We start from the raw sequence: 20,000 nt of genomic DNA, 5'->3' as shown, positions 1-20,000 counted from the left end.
GGATACTTCTGGCACTAAATGGGGCGGTACTGGTATGAATGTCCCTGTTGAGCGTGAATGAACCTTCTTTCTGCGAAGACCACATGACAGAGCTGAATGTTTTTTGATGTTAAAGACATGCTTTTCACGTATTCGTGCTGTCATTATTCCCAAAACCTGGTTCAGCTCAGCCTGCTCCCGCGCTACTTATAATAAAGATGAATCATAAATTATACATTATTCTTCCATCTCTTGAAGGTCGTCTTTTGTGTTTCAGTAAAATTTGTTCTGAAACTTACCAAAACTCTTTCATCGGTAAGAAATGCTAAGACCAATCCAGTCTCCGTCTTGCTTTTTTCTATCATATACCTAGAGAAAAAAAATATCTCCAACATTTTTTTCTTCATCTTTCCCATCTCTTTCAACTAGATGGCTGTAGTAATAACTTTTTTGTTGCAAAAGCTGAACATCTCGCTCACACTTTTTCTGACAACTCATAACTTATTGACTCTGGGTTTATACCTCCTTCACCTCCTCCCACTGATCATATAATGCCTGTTATATAATGCCATGTATAATGCTGTCATATAATGCCTGAAGTTCTTTGCAATGTTGTTTTCTATGCCCTCTCTGGCCATGATCTCTAGCAGACTTATGGCTCTGATGTAGTCTTTCCTATTGTCTTTTTTTTTCCCTCAGCTTTCTAAAAAATCGACATTTCCTTGAACGCGCCATGTCACATATAGTCATTCATGTATACCTTCGTCTGACAAACAGATAAGCATTTGCATTTTCACCACAGGTTAATGAGACGAAATGAACGCCGAGGCTACGCAGAGTAAGCAGTTTTGAAGTCCCCGTTTGCCAACTTGGGATATGAAGTAAGTACTGATCCTATCAAACCGCCCGAGGATCGGGTCAGTGCTGTATCACGGTTCTCTCTGACTCAGTCTTCCACTGAACCGTGGCGTGTTATGGACATGGTGAATATTTTCAGGCAAATTATACTTAACGTTGCTGAAATTTCTTATTTCCCTTACTGAATTTCTGCGTCACAATTTATTTATTTATTTATTTATTTTTAAGACTCTACAGTGAACAGACTCTGCTAGAGTCCTTTCTTAAGCTTAAGCGACTTTGGTTATCTGCCCTGCTCTAAACTTCCCTTCACCTACAGCAACTCATTATCAACTTGTAACAGACAGTTCTAGCCAGATATTGATGTTACTGCTTGCCAAATGGTGGAGTCATCCAACACCATTATTTTTTTTTCTTCTTCTTCTTCTTCTTCTTCTGTGTGTGTGTGTGTGTGTGTGTGTGTGTGTGTGTGTGTGTGTGTGTGTGTGTGTGTGTGTGTGTGTGTGTGTGTGTGTGTGTGTGTGTGTGTGTGTGTGTGTGTGTGTGTGTGTGTGTGCGTGCGTGCGTGCGTGCGTGCGTGCGTGTGTGTGTGTGTGTGTGTGTGTGTGTGTGTGTGTGTGTGTGTGTGTGTGTGTGTGTGTGTGTGTGTGTGTGTGTGTGTGTGTGTGTGTGTGTGCGTGCGTGTGTGTGTGTGTGTAAAAAGACCCACTTAATACCAGGTCCTAATGAAAATTCCAAATAGAAAAATCAAATGATGATGGATATGTGTCTTAAAAACCTCCCTCTTCAGACAGTTCAAGACATAGGAAGGAGGGAATACAGAAGCAGGTAGGGGTTCCAGAGCTTACCAGAGAAAGGGATGAATGACTGAGAATATCACATTAAAAATGTGATATGAGTAGGGATAAGAGAAAGAAGAAAGTCTTGTGCAGCGAGGTTGAGGAAGGAGGGGAGTTATGCAGTTAGCAAGCTCAGAAGAACAGTTAGCGTGAAAATAGCGGTAGAAGATAACAGGAGATACATCATTGCGTCGATGAGAAAGAGGATGAAGACAGTCACTTACAGGAGAGGAGTTGATGAGACGAAAAGCTTTTGATTACACTCTTCCTAAAAGAGCGGTATGAGTGTACATGTGAGGCATATTCCATACATGGACAGATAAGGCCCCTGTACAGAGTTAGCAGTTGGGGGTGAGAAAAACTGCGGAGACGACTCAGAAAACCGAACTTCATAGAAGCTGTTTTAGCTAGAGATGAGATGTGAAGTTTCCACTTTAGATTATAAGTAAATGACGGACCGAAGATGTGTAAAAGAGGGGGGGCAGTTCAGTGTCATTGAAGAAGAAGGGATAGTTGTCTGAAAGGTTGTGTTGAACTGATAGATGGAAGAACTGAGTTTTTGAGGCATTCAACAATACTAATTTTGCTCTGCCCCAATCAGAAATTTGAAAAAAAGATCAGACGTCAGGCGGTTTGTGGCTTCCTTGCGTGAACTGTTTACTTCCTGAAAGATTCGACGTCTACGAAAAGATGTGAAAAAGTGCAGGGTGGTATCATCACCATAGAAGTGGATAGGATAAGAAGTTTGGTTTAAAAGATCATTGATGAATAATAAGAAGAGAGTGGGTGACAGGACAGATCCCTGGGAAACACAACTGTTGATAGACAAAGGAGAAGAACAGTGACCGTCTTTCACAACAGTAATAGAACGGTCAGAAAGGAAACTTGAGATAAAGTTGCAGAGAGAATGATAGAAGCCATTATAGGGTAGTTTGAAAATCAAAATTTTGTGCCACACTCTATGAAAAACTTTTGATATGTCCAAGGCAACAGCAAAAGTTTCACCAAAATCTCTAAAAGAGGATGATCAAGACTTAGCAAGGAAAGCCAGAAGATCACCAGCAGAGCGGCCTTGAGGGAACTGAAACTGGCGATCAAATAAAAGTGTATGAAGTGATAAATGTTCAGAATGTTCCTGATGAAAATAAACTAAAAAACTTTAGATAGGCGGAACATTAAAGCAATAAGACGGTAGTTTGAGGGATTAGAACGATCACTCTTTTTAGGAGCCGGTTGAATGTAGGCACATTTCCAGCAAGAGGAATGACAGATGTTGATAGACAGAGTTGAAAGAGTTTGACTATGGACAGTTCCAGAAAACAATAGAAAGGGACCCCATCTGGTCCATAAGCCTTCCGAGGGTTTAGGCCAGCGAGAGCATGGAAAACATCACTGCGAAAGATTTAATGGGTAGCATGAAATAGTCGGAGGGTGGAGGATAGGGAGGAACAAGCACTAAATCATCCAATGTATAGTTTTCAGCAAAGGTTTCAGCAAAGAGTTTACCTTTAGAAATAGAAGAGATGGCAATGGTGCCATCAGCTTGAAATAAAGGAGGGAAAGATGAAGAAGCACAGCTATTTATAGGAAATGTTTTTTGCTATTTGCCAGAAGTCATGAGGGGAGTTAGATCTTAAGAGATTTTGAAATTTTCAATTAATGAAGGAGGTTTTGGCTAGTTGGAGAACACTTTTGGCTTGATTCCGGGCAGAAATATAAAGCGCATGATATTCAGGTCATCGAAGGCTCAAGTACCATTTGTGGGCCACCTCTCTAGCGTTTATAGCACGAGAACAGGCTGTGTTAAACCAAGGTTTAGAAGATTTAGGTCGAGAGAAAGAGCGAGGAATGTGATAGTGCCTTTATGCCAAGCACTATCACATCTGTTATGAGTTCAGCACACAGAGACTGGTCTCTGACAAGGAAACAATAGTCATTACAAGGAAAATCAACATAATACCTCCCCAGATCCCTGCAGTTAGAAGAGGCAACACGCCAGAGGTACCTCCTGAGGAGGAACTGGAGCGATAGGACAAGATACACATATGAAATTACTACTATTACTACTAGTTGCTTCAGGAGGCGTGTAGGATTGAAACACCACCTGCCACCACATGTACTAGAAATGGTACACCACTGCAACTACCATGTACCGGCAATAGTACGTCTTCCTTCCATCCTACCTCCAATAGGATGGAGATGTGGGGTGAAGAAAGTACATTTTCTAGCGATGTACGTTTATTTGGTGAAGGACGAATAATGCAGTGTGTGTTCCCTTCTGATTCTTCTCCTGCACTCCCTTCTACTGCCTTCTTCCTCTCCTCGCGATTGGGAGGTCAGTTTATATTTAAGTGCTATAATTCCACGTAGGGGTTAACAGCGGCGGACCTCAAAAGAACGCGAAACAGAGATGCAAGGATTAACATGTACCCATATGATAATGAAAGGGGGGGAAAGGGAAAGAGTGCTTGCACGGGTGTTTCCCCGTAGGGTAAACCCACCAAGAGATATATCTTGTCGCTTTGAGGAAACCGCCATCCATCATCACATACTACGCTGCTCGGGTCCAGCACCTGACAAGCAGTAACAGCTTGGCCAACAGCAGTTCCCAGCAACACTGAGGATGCTTCCTGAGTGGCAAGCAACACACTATCACAAGCAGCCACACTCGGCGCTGCCTTTCGGCGCGGCGCCGTACCGCTTGCGTCAAATACATCATAAGTTTTCCCGAAAGAAGGAATCGGGCGAACAACATTACAAACAATCCCCCACCAGGGGAAACAACTCCGGCCATTATACAACTGAGAGAGGCTTTGGACAAGGTCATCAGGTTTTCCAGCCTCACCCGCGCGGTTTCACCCAACAAACAAGCAAAACCAACAAACAAGCAAAACCCAACAAACAAGCACCCAACAAACAAGCAAAACCGCGCCAAAGGTTCCTGAGTCCCCCTGACTCCTAAACGCCCAAGCACCAGGCTGCTACGTTCTTCCAGCACCCGTGCCTCCTTAACTACGGATAGTTCATCAAAATGGAGCTCCAAACCTCTATCCTCCTCTCTTCGCCGGCCATTCAGAATAGTGTTGCTCTCAACACATGCTGCCCGATCCTCGGCTTCCTTCCCATCCACTCCTGCTTTGGTAAGCAGTGCGGCAGCACATACACGAAGGATAGAACCCTCCTTAACTACACTGACAGCTGTTGCAGCATCTGCCACCACGGGTGCCTCACCTCGTGAGCAAACACCCACTGTGTCTGGTCCCGGCATGGGAGCAGCCTGCTCCCTGCCTCAAGTACATCCTGCATGGGAGGAAATTCCCGCCTCTCCAGCAGGGTTAGGAGTCTCCCCGCCTTCGGCAGCGAACCCTGATACTCCAGACACAACTGACTAGGGCGCGGACTTAGCACCGTCATGCACAACCTCAACACCAGTGATAACTCCGTCTGATTGCCACCTCTGATAGGCTCCACAGGGTAGGGCAAGCTATCAAACACAAAATCCAAACTCATCACTCCAGCCTCACCCTTGGCAACACTCTCCACAAAAGTCACGTGCTTCTTGTGGTGGCTCTACGCTTTTGTAGACAGCCCCAGCACACTGACTCAAAGACAAGTTTGACTCGTCAAAACCCTTGCCAGCAGTGGGACAGGCCCCTGGGTTCTTTGTCCCCACTGCAGCATCAAGACAAACACTGCGCTCCTTTTGTGATGGCCCTGGCTTCTTGCAGCCGACCCTGGGAGCCACAGATTTCGCGGGCACCTTAGGGCGAGTAACACAACAAATAGAGTCAACACTCTAAGCAGCCCCCACATCCGGATCGGCGTCCGCCGACGGACGGGAGCTGCACCTAGACTCTTCCACCTGCCAGGTCATTCCGCCAGAAGAAAATCGACCCCTGACAGGTCCTCCGCAAATGCCACCCGCCCCTCCGCGGTAACTAAAGGGCACGTCAGCCTAATCTTCGCTGTAGCGAAGCTCTCTGCGGCCCCAATTCACCGGCACCAAACAGGCTGACCGGAGGCAATTCCCTTCCCAGTCACATTCCTGCACAGCGACTGCTGTGCCACTGTGTCTCTCAAAACTGTAACGGGATACGAAACCCCATTAATCTCAACAGTGCTTTTACATAAAAATGGACAGCACCAGTCCAACTCAGACCTCACAGGAGACGGTGATATATCAACAGATGAGGGGACGGCCACTCCAGCCTTTCCACCCTCACGACTAAACACAGCTTGGTCTTCATCACTCTGCTGGTCCCGGCCCTGGGACACAATTAAACACACCGGCTTCTGGGATGTCTTTGAAGCTGTGACGTTTATTAATTTTGGAAAATTAAATTTCAGATGTCTTGTACTTTTACAGTAATAACACGTGAACTGTACGAGTGCTGTGTTGCATGGTCCCAGACTGTCTCCCTCTTGGGCTGGGTGGAGACTTATTACCTACAGGGCTGACTCGCCCCGACTTATTACTGGAGCCATTACTATAACATGGATCATCAGACAAACTAGCGCCGGCCGTGCCACCAGACACATCACCACCAGTCCCACCGTGTCACAGGCCGGTGCGCCAACACGTGGTCATCTGCCTACGCTGCCGCCTCCTTAAGGCTTTTGAACCTTTTCTCACGGAGCAGCGGTACTAACTCCTTCTCGGCTATGTTAATAAACTGCTCCTTTAATCCACGGTAAGAGGTGGCCTGCTCCCTAGCAATCCACTTTTCAAATGTCTCCTCCAGATAGCGAGCACATTCAAGAGCACTGGACCTTTTCCTCCCTCCGCAGCACTGCACCCTATAGGCCTCCAGCCACAGCTCATACGCTCTCAGCATGTCAGCCTTAAACTCATAATCCTCCAAATCCTCAACTGACATCCTATCATACTCTTCCAAGGCCTTACCCTTCAACATATTGTCAACAAGGTTAACTCATCTCTCCTGAGGCCAATCAAATTCTGAGGCTTTCTTCTCAAATCTCCTAAACCACTCCATCACCTTTTCATGAAACTCAGGAATCAACTTCAAACTCCTCACCATCCTGCTTTCTGCTGTATCCTCCTTAACTCCTCTCCCAAACCAAGAGGTGAATTGACTTCAATTCGAGTGTTCTCCAACACGAACACCCTATTCTTCTCAGCCTCCTCCCTCTCATACATCTTTGCCTCCTCTTCCGCCTCAAGTAATCTCATTTCTTCTCCTTCTCGGCCTTAAGTAGCCTCATTTCCGTCTCATTCTCGGCCTCAAGTAGCCTCATCCCTTTCTCCTGCTCAAGTAATCGGGCCTTCTCCTCGGCCTCAAGCCTCTTAGCTTCTCTCTTGGCTTCAAGCCTCCTAGCTTCTATAACCTCCTCAGTCTTCAATCTCCTTTATTCAGGTTCCAATTCAAGCTTTCTTAATTCCCTCTCCCACTCGACTTCAAGCTTCATTCTCCTCATTTCAAATTTAATTCTTATCTCCTCAGACATGACTTAGGTGTGGGAGAAGCCACCAATAATGCGGGCAGGGATAACACGTCTGTGGATGCTGTGTGTGGGACTAGGTGTCCTTACACCAAATTGGCCCAAATCTACACTATCGCTCCCAGGAGAGGCAGGGGATTCAGGTCGCGAGTCATCCCTGCTTCCAGCACTGCACTTCATGGTTTACAGTAAATGTGGGCACACACAAGACAATGAAATAAACAACAAACAACAAACTGTCTGCCCCATGTAGCGAGTAAGCTTCCAGTGATCCTGGCGAGTTCGGCAATTTCTGTTACGACCACAAATCAGTCCTCCCACTGTCCAACAGAGTGTTATAGCCTCAAGCCAAGTAGTGTTGTTTACTGCCTCCTGGGTGGCAGTCCTCGTCAGGACCTGATGAGTGAATAAAGTTCACTACGCAGCTATAATTAGGTAGGTCCTCTGCTGCTGAACTGAATCAGCCAGCAATAGCATTTAAAACACAACAAGATTACTAACACAAGACACGAGAAACTACTAAAGACGAATGCCCACAACATAGGAGGGTCATTCACCTCTCACAGTGTAAGCTCAGCCTGCACCCTTGCACAGCTGAGGAGTCATTTCCTTGGATATAGTGTGTTATACAAAACTACCTTTATTGGCAGACTACTATGGAGGCTCCTATTCTATATAAAAAGGTCGGGGCATATGGCCAATAATGAGCCACTTATCCCTTAAGTAACTAACCTGGCTAATTAGTGTCCCGCCTTAGTCTCCTCCAAATATTAGAGCACATCTCAGTACTTCTGTTCCTTCCAACTGCTTCCTAGTGACCGACTGTGGGAAAGCGCTCTGAAAACTTTCCTGCGCTGCTGCCACGAGAATGGGATACAAGGAGATACAAAGAGGTATAAGGTTGCGACACACATACATAAAGACGCCCGCCAACAAACCACTCGCCGCGTGGTTTTTACCTGAATCAAGCCTTTTACTTTTAAAAATCCTACTAATTAAACAAGGGGGGAGCTAGATGAATTCTGATTATTTCATTGTCAAGGGCAACTCTACTGCTGTAAGCTACGTGAGACTCAGACAGACTGAGCTAATAGAAATAGGGTAAATTAACTGGGAAATGAGAGTCTCTGACGATTGGACGTCTATGAAAAGACGTGGAAAAGTGCAGGATGGTACCATCAGCGTAGGAGTGGATAGGACAAGAAGTTTGGTTTAGAAGATCATTAATGAATAAGAAGAAGAGAGTGGATGACAGGACAGAACCCTGAGGAACACAACTGTTAATAGATTTAGGAGAAGAACAGTGACCGTCTACCACAGCAGCAAAGGAAACTTGAGATGAAGTTATAGAGAGAAAGATAGAAGCCGTAGGAGGATAGTTTGGAAATCAAAGCTTTATGCCAGACTCTATCAATAGCTTTTGATATGTCCAAGGCAACAGCGAAAGTTTCACCAAAATCTCAAAAAGAGGATGACCAAGACTCAGTAAGGAAAGCCAGAAGATCACCAGTAGAGCGGGCTTGATGGAACCCATACTGGCGATCAGATAGAAGATTGTGAAGTGAAAGATGTTTAAGAATCTTCCTGTTGAGGATAGATTAAAAAACGTTAGATAGGCATGAAATTAAAGCAATAGGACGGTAGTTTCAGGGATTAGAACAGTCATCCTTTTTAGAAACAGGCTGAATGTAGGTAAACTTCCAGCAAGAAGGAAATGTAGATGTTGACAGAGCTGAAAGAGTTTGACTAGGCAAGATGCAAGCACGGAGGCACAGTTTCGGAGAACAATAGGAAGAACACCATCAGGTCCATAAGCCTTCCAAGGGTTTAGGCCAGCGAGGGCATGGAAAACATCATTACGAAGAATTTTAATAGGTAGCACGAAGTAGCCAGAGGGTGGATGAGAGGGAGGAACAAGCCCAGAATCATCCAAGGTTAAGTTTTTAGCATAGGTTTGAGCAAAAAGTTCAGCTTTAGAAATAGATGTGATAGCAGTGGTGTCATCTGGTTGAAATAAAGGAGGGAAGGAAGAAGAAGCAAAGTTATTGGAGATATTTTTGGCTAGATGCCAGAAGTCATGAGGGGAGTTAGATCTTGAAAGGTTTTGAGACTTTCTGTTAATGAAGGAGTTTTTGGCTAGTTGGAGAACAGACTTGGCATGGTTTCGGAAAGAAATATAAAGTGCATGAGATTCTGGTGATGGAAGGCTTAAGTACCTTTTGTGGGCCACCTCTCTATCATGTATAGCACGAGAATAAGCTGTGTTAAACCAAGGTTTGGAAGGTTTAGGTCGAGAAAAAGAGTGAGGAATGTACGCCTCCATGCCAGACACTATCACCTCTGTTATGCACTCAGCACACAAAGACGGGTCTCTGACACAAAAGCAGTAGTCATTTCAAGGAAAATCAGCAAAATACCTCCTCAGGTCCCCTCCAACTAGCAGAGGCAAAATGCCAGAGGTACCTTCGCTTAGGGGGATCCTGAGGAGGGACTGGAGTGATAGGACAAGATATAGATATGAAATTGTGATCGGAGGAACCCAACGGAGAAGAAAGGATGACAGCATAAGCAGAAGGATTAGAGGTCAGAAAAAGGTCAAGAATGTTGGGCGTATTTCCAAGATGGTCAGGAATACGAGTAAGGTGCTGCACCAATTGCTCTAGGTTGTGAAAGATAGCAAAGTTGAAGTCTAGTTCACCCGGATGGTCAGTGAAGGGAGAAGAAGCCAAAGCTGGTGGTGAACATTGAAGTCTCCAAAAATGGAAATCTCTGCAAAAGGGAAGAGGGTCAGAATGTGCTCCACTTTGGAAGTCAAGTAGTCAAAGAATTTCTTATAGTCAGAGGAGTTAGGTGAGAGGTATACAGCACAGATAAATTTAGTTTGAGAGTGAGTCAGAAGATTCAAGAGTGTGGGCACAAAAGCAGGTTAAGTCATTGCGCACATAAACGCAACATCCAGCTTTTGATCGAAAATGAGGATAGAGAAAGAGGGGGGGAACAGAAAAGGGGCTACTGTCAGTTGCCTGAGACACCTGACTTTCAGTGAGGAAAAGAAGATGAGGTTTAGAACAGGAGAGGTGGTGTTCTACAGATTGAAAGTTAGATCTTATACCGCGAATGTTGCAGAAGTTAATGAAGAAAAGTTCAGGGGGGTGTCAAGACACTTACCGTCGTCGACAGGAAGGCAGTCCGACCTGGGGATATTTATGGTCCCCTCCCTAGATGGGGACTCCGAGGCTGGTGTAGGAGTCGCCATGATAATTTTGAAATTTTTGAGTGAAGGTTGTGTGTGTATCATTAGGTGCTTGTAGTTTTGTGTGGAGGAAGAGAGTTGTCTTTAGAGGGCAGGCTGTGAATGCCCTCTTGTGTTGTGAGACACAAAGGGAAACGTTCAGTGAGGTCACAGCTGGGTTTAATGATAAGTTCACAGCACCCCTTGAACAGTGCTTTAGACCTCATTGGGAGTAATTATCGTTTCGGCAGGTGTCTACTGCCTCCTCCTGTGAAGGAGGCAGTAGACACCTGCCTCATCTGGTGTTTGTACTCTAGTTCTCTCATCATTCTTACTACGTTTTTCTTACTATTTTCTTCATTCTATGTTGCGTTATCTTACTGCACATTACAATATATATATATATATATATATATATATATATATATATATATATATATATATATATATATATATATATATATATATATATATATATATATATATATATATATATATACATATATATATATATATAAGATAAGATAAGATAAGATAAGATAATTTTTGGTCACATTGTTATACATATATGCATACATGTGAAATTCTTTTTGGCAAAAAACAGGCTCCAGAAGTACTATATATAAATAAAAGTGTGTCACAAAAAAGCATTAAAAGAGTTTCTATGAGTAAAAATGGTTAAAAATCACAATACTGCTGGGGACAAAAGTTTTCTTGTACCGCTCCGTTTTTATCAATGGCAATGCCAGCCTTCGTCCTGACCTTAAAAACAAATAACAGTTATTAAGAGGATGAGTTTGGTCCTGCATTATTTTCCGAACTTGTTTTAATGCTGCCTCTTGATATATATAAATATATATATATATATACATATATATATATATATATATATATATATATATATATATATATATATATATATATATATATATATATATATATATATATATATATATATATATATATATATATATTGTAGTGTACAGCTAAATAAAGTAACATGAAATGAAGAAAATAAGTATGCATGAGAAAAGAATAATGAGAGAGAGAGAGAGAGAGAGAGAGAGAGAGAGAGAGAGAGAGAGAGAGAGAGAGAGAGAGAGAGAGAGAGAGAGAGAGTCACGGTATGGACTCAACCTGAAACTTCTGAGATATTTATCAGTGCCATTACTCTTGTTCCCTACTTAAATTTCCTTACTTTCCCTTAATCATTTAATTTGAGATTCACCCTATATTTAGTCGAAGAGTTGCCTTTACAAAGAAACAATTAGTATTCATCTAGCCCCCGTTGTTTAGTCAGTAGAGTTTTAAATGTAAAGTGTTTAATTCAAGTAAAGACCACACAGGGAGTGGGTGTGTGTGCGTCCCTGTATGTGTGTTTTGTGTGTCCCCCCCCCCACCCTTTCTTTCCTGGTACCCACCCCACCTTAACAGCAGCGCGGGACAGTGTTTTGACGCACCTTCTCTTGCAGTCCCTACCCAGCAGTTGGACGAAGCAGACGTACTGAGATGTGCTCTAACATTTAGTGGAGACTAAGACATGACACTAGTTAGCCGGGTTAGTTGCCTTAATGGGATAAGTAAGTCATTACCGGCCATATGCACCGGACTACTTATATAGACTAGGAGTCTCCATAGTGGTCTGCCAATAATTGCAGTTGTGAATTACACACTCTACCCAGGGAAGTGACTCCATGCCTTTGTGAGATCTCTGTGAGATCTCATGCTACTGTGGGCTGACGCAGTTCAGCCGCAGAGGACCTAAGTAATTAGCTTCATAGTAAACTTTACTCCCTCCACAGGTCCTGAAAAGGCCTGTCACTCAAGAGGCAGTAAACTATAATACTCCAGACTACTACTTGAGACTATAACACTGTTGGGCAGTGGGAGGACTGTCATGGTGGGCGGAAGCCCAACAGGGTATTATACCGTGACCATATACGTGTTTATCGTATGTTAACTGTTTTTCCTAGACATGATTGTCGATTCTTCTGCAACTGTAGTTGTTAAGTGTTGTTTGAGTATTACCCTTCTCTTTGGGGTGGGTAAAACTTAGTCTGACCTGGAGTTACTACTGTTGTGAAAAGAATGCAGGAGTCACAAGGAACCCTGTTCACTTATCTGTGAGCCCTGCACAGAGTCCATGTGAAAGGTGGCTCAGTGAAGCTAGTCCAGGTGCGGTAGCTTTGTGAAGGGGCAGGGATATGTGGTCTTAACAATATATATATATATATATATATATATATATATATATATATATATATATATATATATATATATATATATATATATATATATATATACATATATATATATATATATATATATATATATATATATATATATATATATATATATATATATATATATATATATATATATATATATATATATATATATATATATATAGTAGAGAGGTGGACAGAATAGGAGTGAGAAAAAAGAAGAAAGTCTTGTCCAGCGAGGCCAAAGGAGGAGGGAAGGCATGCAGTTAGCAAGATCAAAAGAGCAGCTAAAATGAAAATAGTGGTACAAGATAGCTAGAGATGCAACATTATGGTGATGAGAGAGAGGCTGAAGACAGACAGTTAGAGGAGAGGAGTTGATGAGACGAAAAGCTTTTAATTCCAGCCTGTCTAGAAGAGCGGTATGAGTGGAACCCCACCAAACATGTGAACCGTACTCCATATATGGAGGATAGGGTCCTTGTACAGAGTTACAAGCTGTGGGGGTGAGAAAAACTCAGAGCGTCTCAGAGCGCCTAACTTCACAGAGGCTGTTTTAGCTAGAGATAAGATGTGAAGTTTCCAGTTCAGATTATAAGTAAAGGACAGACAGAGGATATTCAGTGTAGAAGAGAGGGACAGTTGTGTGTCATTGAAGAAGAGGGGATAGTTGTCTGGAAGGTTGTGTTGAGCTGATAGATGAAGGAATTGAGTTTTTGAGACATTGAACAACGCTAAGTTTGCCCAATCAGAAATTTTAGAAAGATAAAAAGCAAGGCGTTCTCTAGTTTCCCTGCTTGGAATGTTTACTTCCTGAAGGATTGGACGTCTATGAAAAAGAGGTGGAAACGTGCTGAGTGGTATCATCAGCGTAGGAGTGGATAGGACAAGAACTTTGGCTTGGAAGATCATTAATGAATAATGATAATGATAACAATAATAATAATTATATATATATATATATATATATATATATATATATATATATATATATATATATATATATATATATATATATATATATATATATATATATATATATATATATATATATATATATATATATATATATATATATATATATATATATATATATATATATATATATATATATATATATATATATATATATATATATATATATATATATATATATATATATATATATATATATATATAGTATCTCTTAGAGATTTTGGTAAAACTTTTACTGTTACCTTAGACATATCAAAAGCTTTTGATATAGTCTGGCACAAAGCATTGATTTCTAAACTACCCTCCTATGGCTTCTATCCTTCTCTCTGTAACTTCATCTCAAATTTCCTTTCTGACCGTTCTATTGCTGCTGTGGTAGATGGTCACTGTTCTTCTCCAAAATCTAATAACAATGGCGTTTCTCAAGGTTTTGTCCTGTCACCCACTCTCTTCCTATTGCTCATCAATGATCTTTTAAACCAAACTTCTTATCCTATCCACTCCTACGCTGATGATACAACTATGCTATTTTACATGTCTTTCCCTTCAGAAAGTAAAGAATTCACGCAGTTAACAGAACTGTTACAGACCGACTGACTTCTGATAAGTTTGCTCTCGAAGCAGAGCAAACTTAGCATTGTTCAATGTCTGAAAAACTCGACACAACCTTCCAGACACCTATGTCTTCTTCTTCAATGACATACAACTCTGTCCCTCTTCTGCACTGAATATCCTCAGCCTGTCCTTTAATTATAATCTTAACTGGAAACTTCACATGTCAACTCTAGCTAAAATGGCTTTTATGAAGTTAGGCGTTCTAAGTCGTCTCCACCAGTTTTACTCGCCACCGCCCCCAGCTGCTAACTCTGTACAGGCGCCGTGTTCACCCTTTATATATATATATATATATATATATATATATATATATATATATATATATATATATATATATATATATATATATATATATATATATATATATATATATATATATATATATATATATATATATATATATATATATATATATATATATATATATATATATATATAAGAACATAAGAACATAAGAAATAAGGGAAGCTGCAAGAAGCGACCAGGCTTACACATGGCAGTCCCTGTATGAAATATACCTACCTATTTCCATCTATTATCCCCATCCATAAACTTGTCTAATCTTCTTTTAAAGCTCTCCAGTGTTCTAGCACTAGCAACATGATTACTGAGTCCGTTCCACTCATTTACCACTCTATTTGAGAACCAATTTTTTCCTATCTCTTTCCTAAACCTAAATTTTTCAAGCTTGAACCCGTTATTTCTTATTCTACCCTGGTTACTGATCCTAAGAATTTTGCCTACATCCCCCTTGTTATAACCCTTATACCACTTAAAGACTTCTATCAGGTCCCCTCTTAACCTACGTGTTTCTAAAGAATGTAAATTTAACAACTTCAATCTCGCCTCGTAAGGAATACTCATATATATATATATATATATATATATATATATATATATATATATATATATATATATATATATATATATATATATATATATATATATATATATATATATATATATATATATATATATATATATATATATATATATATATATATATATATATATATATATATAGAGGAGGGTCACTGGCCAAGGGCAACAAGTCTAATAAAAAAGAAATAAAAAAAAAACCCACTGAGATACCAGTCCCCGAATCTGGTCCGAAGCGGTAGTCATAAATTGAAGGATAAGTGTCTTGAAACCTCGCTCTTGATAGAATTCAAGTCATAGAAAGCTGGAAGTATAGAAGCAGGCAGGGACTTCCAGAGTTTACCAGAGAAAGGGTTGAATGATTGAGAATACTGGTTAACTCTTGCATTAGAGAGGTGGACTGAATAAGGGTGAAAGAAAGAAGAAAGTCTTGTGCAACGAGGGAGGAGGGGAGGCATGCAATTAGCAAGATCAGAAGAGCAGTTAGCATTAAACTAACGATAGAAGATAGCTAGAGATGCAACATTGCGGCGATGAGAAAGAGGCTGAAGACAGTCAGGTAGAGGAGAAGAATTGAGGCGAAAAACTTTCGATTCCACCCCGTCTAAAAGAGTGGTATGAGTGGAATTTCATCCCCCCCCCAAGAGATGTGAAGCATACTCCATACATGAACGGTTAAAGCCCTTGTACAGAGTTAGTAGGTGGGGAGGGGGATGAGAAAAAAAACTGGCGGAGACGTCTTAGGACGCCTAATTTCATAGAAACTGCTTTAACTAGAGATGAGAAGTCATGTTTCCAGTTTTGATTATAAGAACAGGAAAGACCGAGGATGCTCATTGTAGAAGAGGGGGACAGCTGAGTAAATGAAAAAGAGGGGATAGTTGTCTGGAAGATTGTGTCGAGTTGATTGATGGAGGAATTTCACACAATATGTAAACGATGCACACTTATGCTTATTATTCTTCATATGGTTACTCCGTTATCCTTCTGTCATTTATTGCCACCTTTTCCTTTAGTTACCTAATACGATGGCAGTTGTCCACCTGATACTCATATTTACATCACCATCGTCTGGCATGCTTTTCCGTCAACAACTTCCTCCACTTTTCTGAATTGTTTCTGGGTGAGCAAGTTTTCTCTTCTTCCTATTTTTATATCTAATGTTTCGTGTGTAGCACTTTTGTTTACATAATTTTATTATTTGTTCATTAGATTAACCCTATCCTTTGTTACATCTCACACACACACACACACACACACACACACACACACACACATATATATATATATATATATATATATATATATATATATATATATATATATATATATATATATATATATATATATATATATATATATATATATATATATATATATATATATATATATATATATATATATATATATATATATATATATATATGTAGATGCATAGATAGACATTCTGTACTATTTATTATATTTTCAAGAGCTTCATTTTCACCGGGACGGGCACTGGTATTTGTGGTTAGGTTTCTAAAAGTATTCGCAAGTAAGGAAACTAGTACAAATTATTGTTTACTTACTATATTTGCAGATTTCCCCGGCGAAGGCATAGTAGACAATAGAGCCACCATCACCAGAAGTACAACCCATACAGTCTTTTCCATAACGACGGCTCTAAAGAAAAGACGTAAAATGCGGTTGTTTAACCATGTGCGATTAAAATATGCAAATAAATGAACATATACAATAAAAAAAAAAAAAAAAAAAAAAAAAAAATATATATATATATATATATATATATATATATATATATATATATATATATATATATATATATATATATATATATATATATATATATATATATATATATATCGTAACCCTCCTCCTTACCGTTAAGGGAAGGCAGAGGCTACGCAGGAACTGCACTAATTCTTTATATAACAAACACTACAAAGTTTAAATCCAGGTAACCGAGAGTTAAGGCCGGGGTTCTCACAGTGGGGTAAGCCACAAACGCAGTTCAGAAACGTTAACACTATTTATTAACCAATAATCAACACTTTCCAACGAGGTCGCTGATTATTTTCGATTTTTTTAGTCTGAATGTTTTCGATTTTCTACAAAAGTAATCTAAACTGAATGTTTTCGATTCTTGCCAAGAAGTATTATTTTCGACAACCCATTTTATGTTTTTTTTGACTGTTTTCGACACAACCCTTACACATTTAGTGTCCGTTTTGGATTATTTTCGACACAACAATTACCTAGCTATTTACAGTTTGGATTATTTTCGACACATCATTGACCTAAATCAATATTTTTTGGAATATTTTCGACACTTCATTCAGCCATTTTAGACCTTCTTTGATTATTATCTTGTTAGGTTAGGTTAGGTTAGGTTAGTTTTTATAGTCTTTTGTTTAAGTCTAAATGTGACGTGATGTGACAGTTCATTTTATCCAGTGTCGAAAACATTCAGAATTTACCATTTTTTAGTGTCGAAAACATTCAGTTCAATATTTTTTTACTGTCGGAAACATTCATAGTGAAGTTTATTTAGTTTCGAAAACATTCCAACCAATGTTTTTAATGTGTCGAAAATAATCATGATTGAAAAATATATTGCAGAACCATCGAAAATAATCAGTCTAAGTTGCCAAATCATTGTCGAAAATATTCATTCTTAAACATGTTAGTCTGTCGAAAACGTTCAGACTAAAAAAATCGAAAACAATCAGTCCACCCTTTCCAACGATACTCGCAGGCAACGAAAGACCAGAATTCTACCACATATTAAAACATAGAATGACCTTTCAATAAATCTTGACGTCACTATTCAATTTACTTTAGCAGGATTTTATCGACCAACTCAGGTCATTCAGTAACATATAACATATTAACATGTAAGAACACACATAACATAATCACATTAAAGAATAATCAAATGTAACATTAGAATATTAGCACTACATACGAAGTACCACAAAAGATATTAAAATCACTCATCAAGATTCAGCATTATATCAACACATGGAAAATGACAAAGTATATGGGGACCACAGTATACTGAAACAACATTTTAAATCGAGACACACAAGGCACTTAGGAAAAATCTTCTAAGCATTACTTACGACCAAGACGAGGCAGAGAACGACTACGAGCTTCATGGTGCTGTCGAGTGGGAGCACCTTCCAGGAAATTGTAAAACTTCACTCTTGGAGTCTAGTTAGGTCTGAGAGAATCGTTCGCTACTTCGCCTTATATTCCATTTTGACGACGGCAACGTCGACCTACGTACATTACTATCTACTACTATATAAGGAGTTATCCTTAAGGTTCAAAATCTAATTAGTTAGTACACTCATCTCTTCCTTCACCCCACACGATCACCAGGATGCTTATAATTCACTGGAGGTGCGTAAGAAACATGTCTCCTAGCGAGTCTATGGTTAAACACCTTTACACGCAAACATATATGGTTTTTCTATGTCCTTCTAGCTCGTGCATTACTGAAGTTAACAGTGGGTCACTGTTTTGTGTTTTGTGAGGTCAGCGACTGTAAGGTAACTTGATCACAAGATTAATTGCGAATAGGCTAGGTCCATTAACTACACTTTACCCAGCGCTCGGGTGCCTCGGCATCAGGGCAGGCACTGTCCTGTTCGTGTGACCAGGGATGCCGTAAGCCTCACGAGGGGTCACAGCGGTGACCAGTGACCTCTGGGACAATGGGCAGCCAAGGCCTGGGTGCCTTGGCGACAACACACCCTCGGCCTGGCTACGATATATATATATATATATATATATATATATATATATATATATATATATATATATATATATATATATATATATATATATATATATATATATATATATATATATATTTCTACCGCCAACAGTGCTGCTGGCGGTTTTCGAAGTATGATAAAACAATATTTTATGAGTTATGAGGGTTAAAGTGCATTAGTATATTAAGTTCTGGTGCTATGAAAGTTAAGTAAATGAGAGATATAATGAAATTGAGAATGAGAGTGGTGGTCGATTGGTCGAGTGGTCGATTTCCCTAATTGTCATAATCCATGATTAGTGATGCATTATGTTGATACGATACACTATGTTGATACATTACTTAATGGTTAGTAGTGCTACGCACGCATTATGTTTATTATGTATGTCTTCAGGTTTGACCGAATGCAATTAACGATTCGCGTTATCACGTGGGTCTAAAATCCTTTAGCTGCCTTTGGGCAGATATATATATATATATATATATATATATATATATATATATATATATATATATATATATATATATATATATATATATATATATATATATATAGAGAGAGAGAGAGAGAGAGAGAGAGAGAGAGAGAGAGAGAGAGAGAGAGAGAGAGAGAGAGAGAGAGAGAGAGAGAGAGAGAGAGAGAGAGAGAGAGAGAGAGAGAGAGAGAGAGAGAGAGAGAGAGAGAGAGAGAGAGAGAGAGGAGTCCATCTGATGGAGAGTTACTTCTGGGACAGGATGAGTAAAATTCTAAGCACCTATATTTAATTCTTTCTCTGAGAAAAGCATGCAGGAAATACTGAAAAGCCAACAATTTTTGGAGCAGATGATGATAAATTTATAGTTATTTCTAAAACCAAGGTGGAACAAAAACAGACAGGCCTAAAAGTTAACATCCCAAAGGTCAGACGGATATATCCCAGAGTACTAGAAATCTAAAGATTATTATCAGTGAAACAGCTTTGTCAGCTGTGTTTGTATATTTTGCACGCGCTAATATGTGTACGTTGGCTCTTTTTTAGATGTGAGCGTTAAGGGATCACTGTCTTCTTGTGTACTCAATGGTACGATAGTATGTAGATTCATAAGTAGTCTATACATGTAGAAACCTATGTACATTAATTAAATATCCACCAGTTTGTTTCTTTGCTTACGGTGAG

At 39.8% G+C, this 20,000-nt stretch overlaps 1 protein-coding gene across 1 annotated transcript in view; it reads right to left on the bottom strand.

Annotated features, from left to right (window-relative positions):
- The window catches only part of LOC135110060 (heme-binding protein 1-like), a 75,436-nt gene that overhangs the window by 55,145 nt on the left and 291 nt on the right, over positions 1–20,000 (bottom strand). The window contains exon 2 of the mRNA XM_064022027.1: positions 16,631–16,724. Within this exon, the coding sequence (XP_063878097.1) occupies positions 16,631–16,714 (84 nt within the window). The 5' untranslated portion in view covers positions 16,715–16,724. The remainder of the gene's footprint in view (positions 1–16,630; positions 16,725–20,000) is intronic.

The sequence above is a fragment of the Scylla paramamosain genome, chromosome 19 (assembly GCF_035594125.1).
Source record: "Scylla paramamosain isolate STU-SP2022 chromosome 19, ASM3559412v1, whole genome shotgun sequence".
NCBI lineage: Eukaryota > Metazoa > Arthropoda > Malacostraca > Decapoda > Portunidae > Scylla > Scylla paramamosain.
This window is presented reverse-complemented; position numbering and strand designations above follow the sequence as displayed.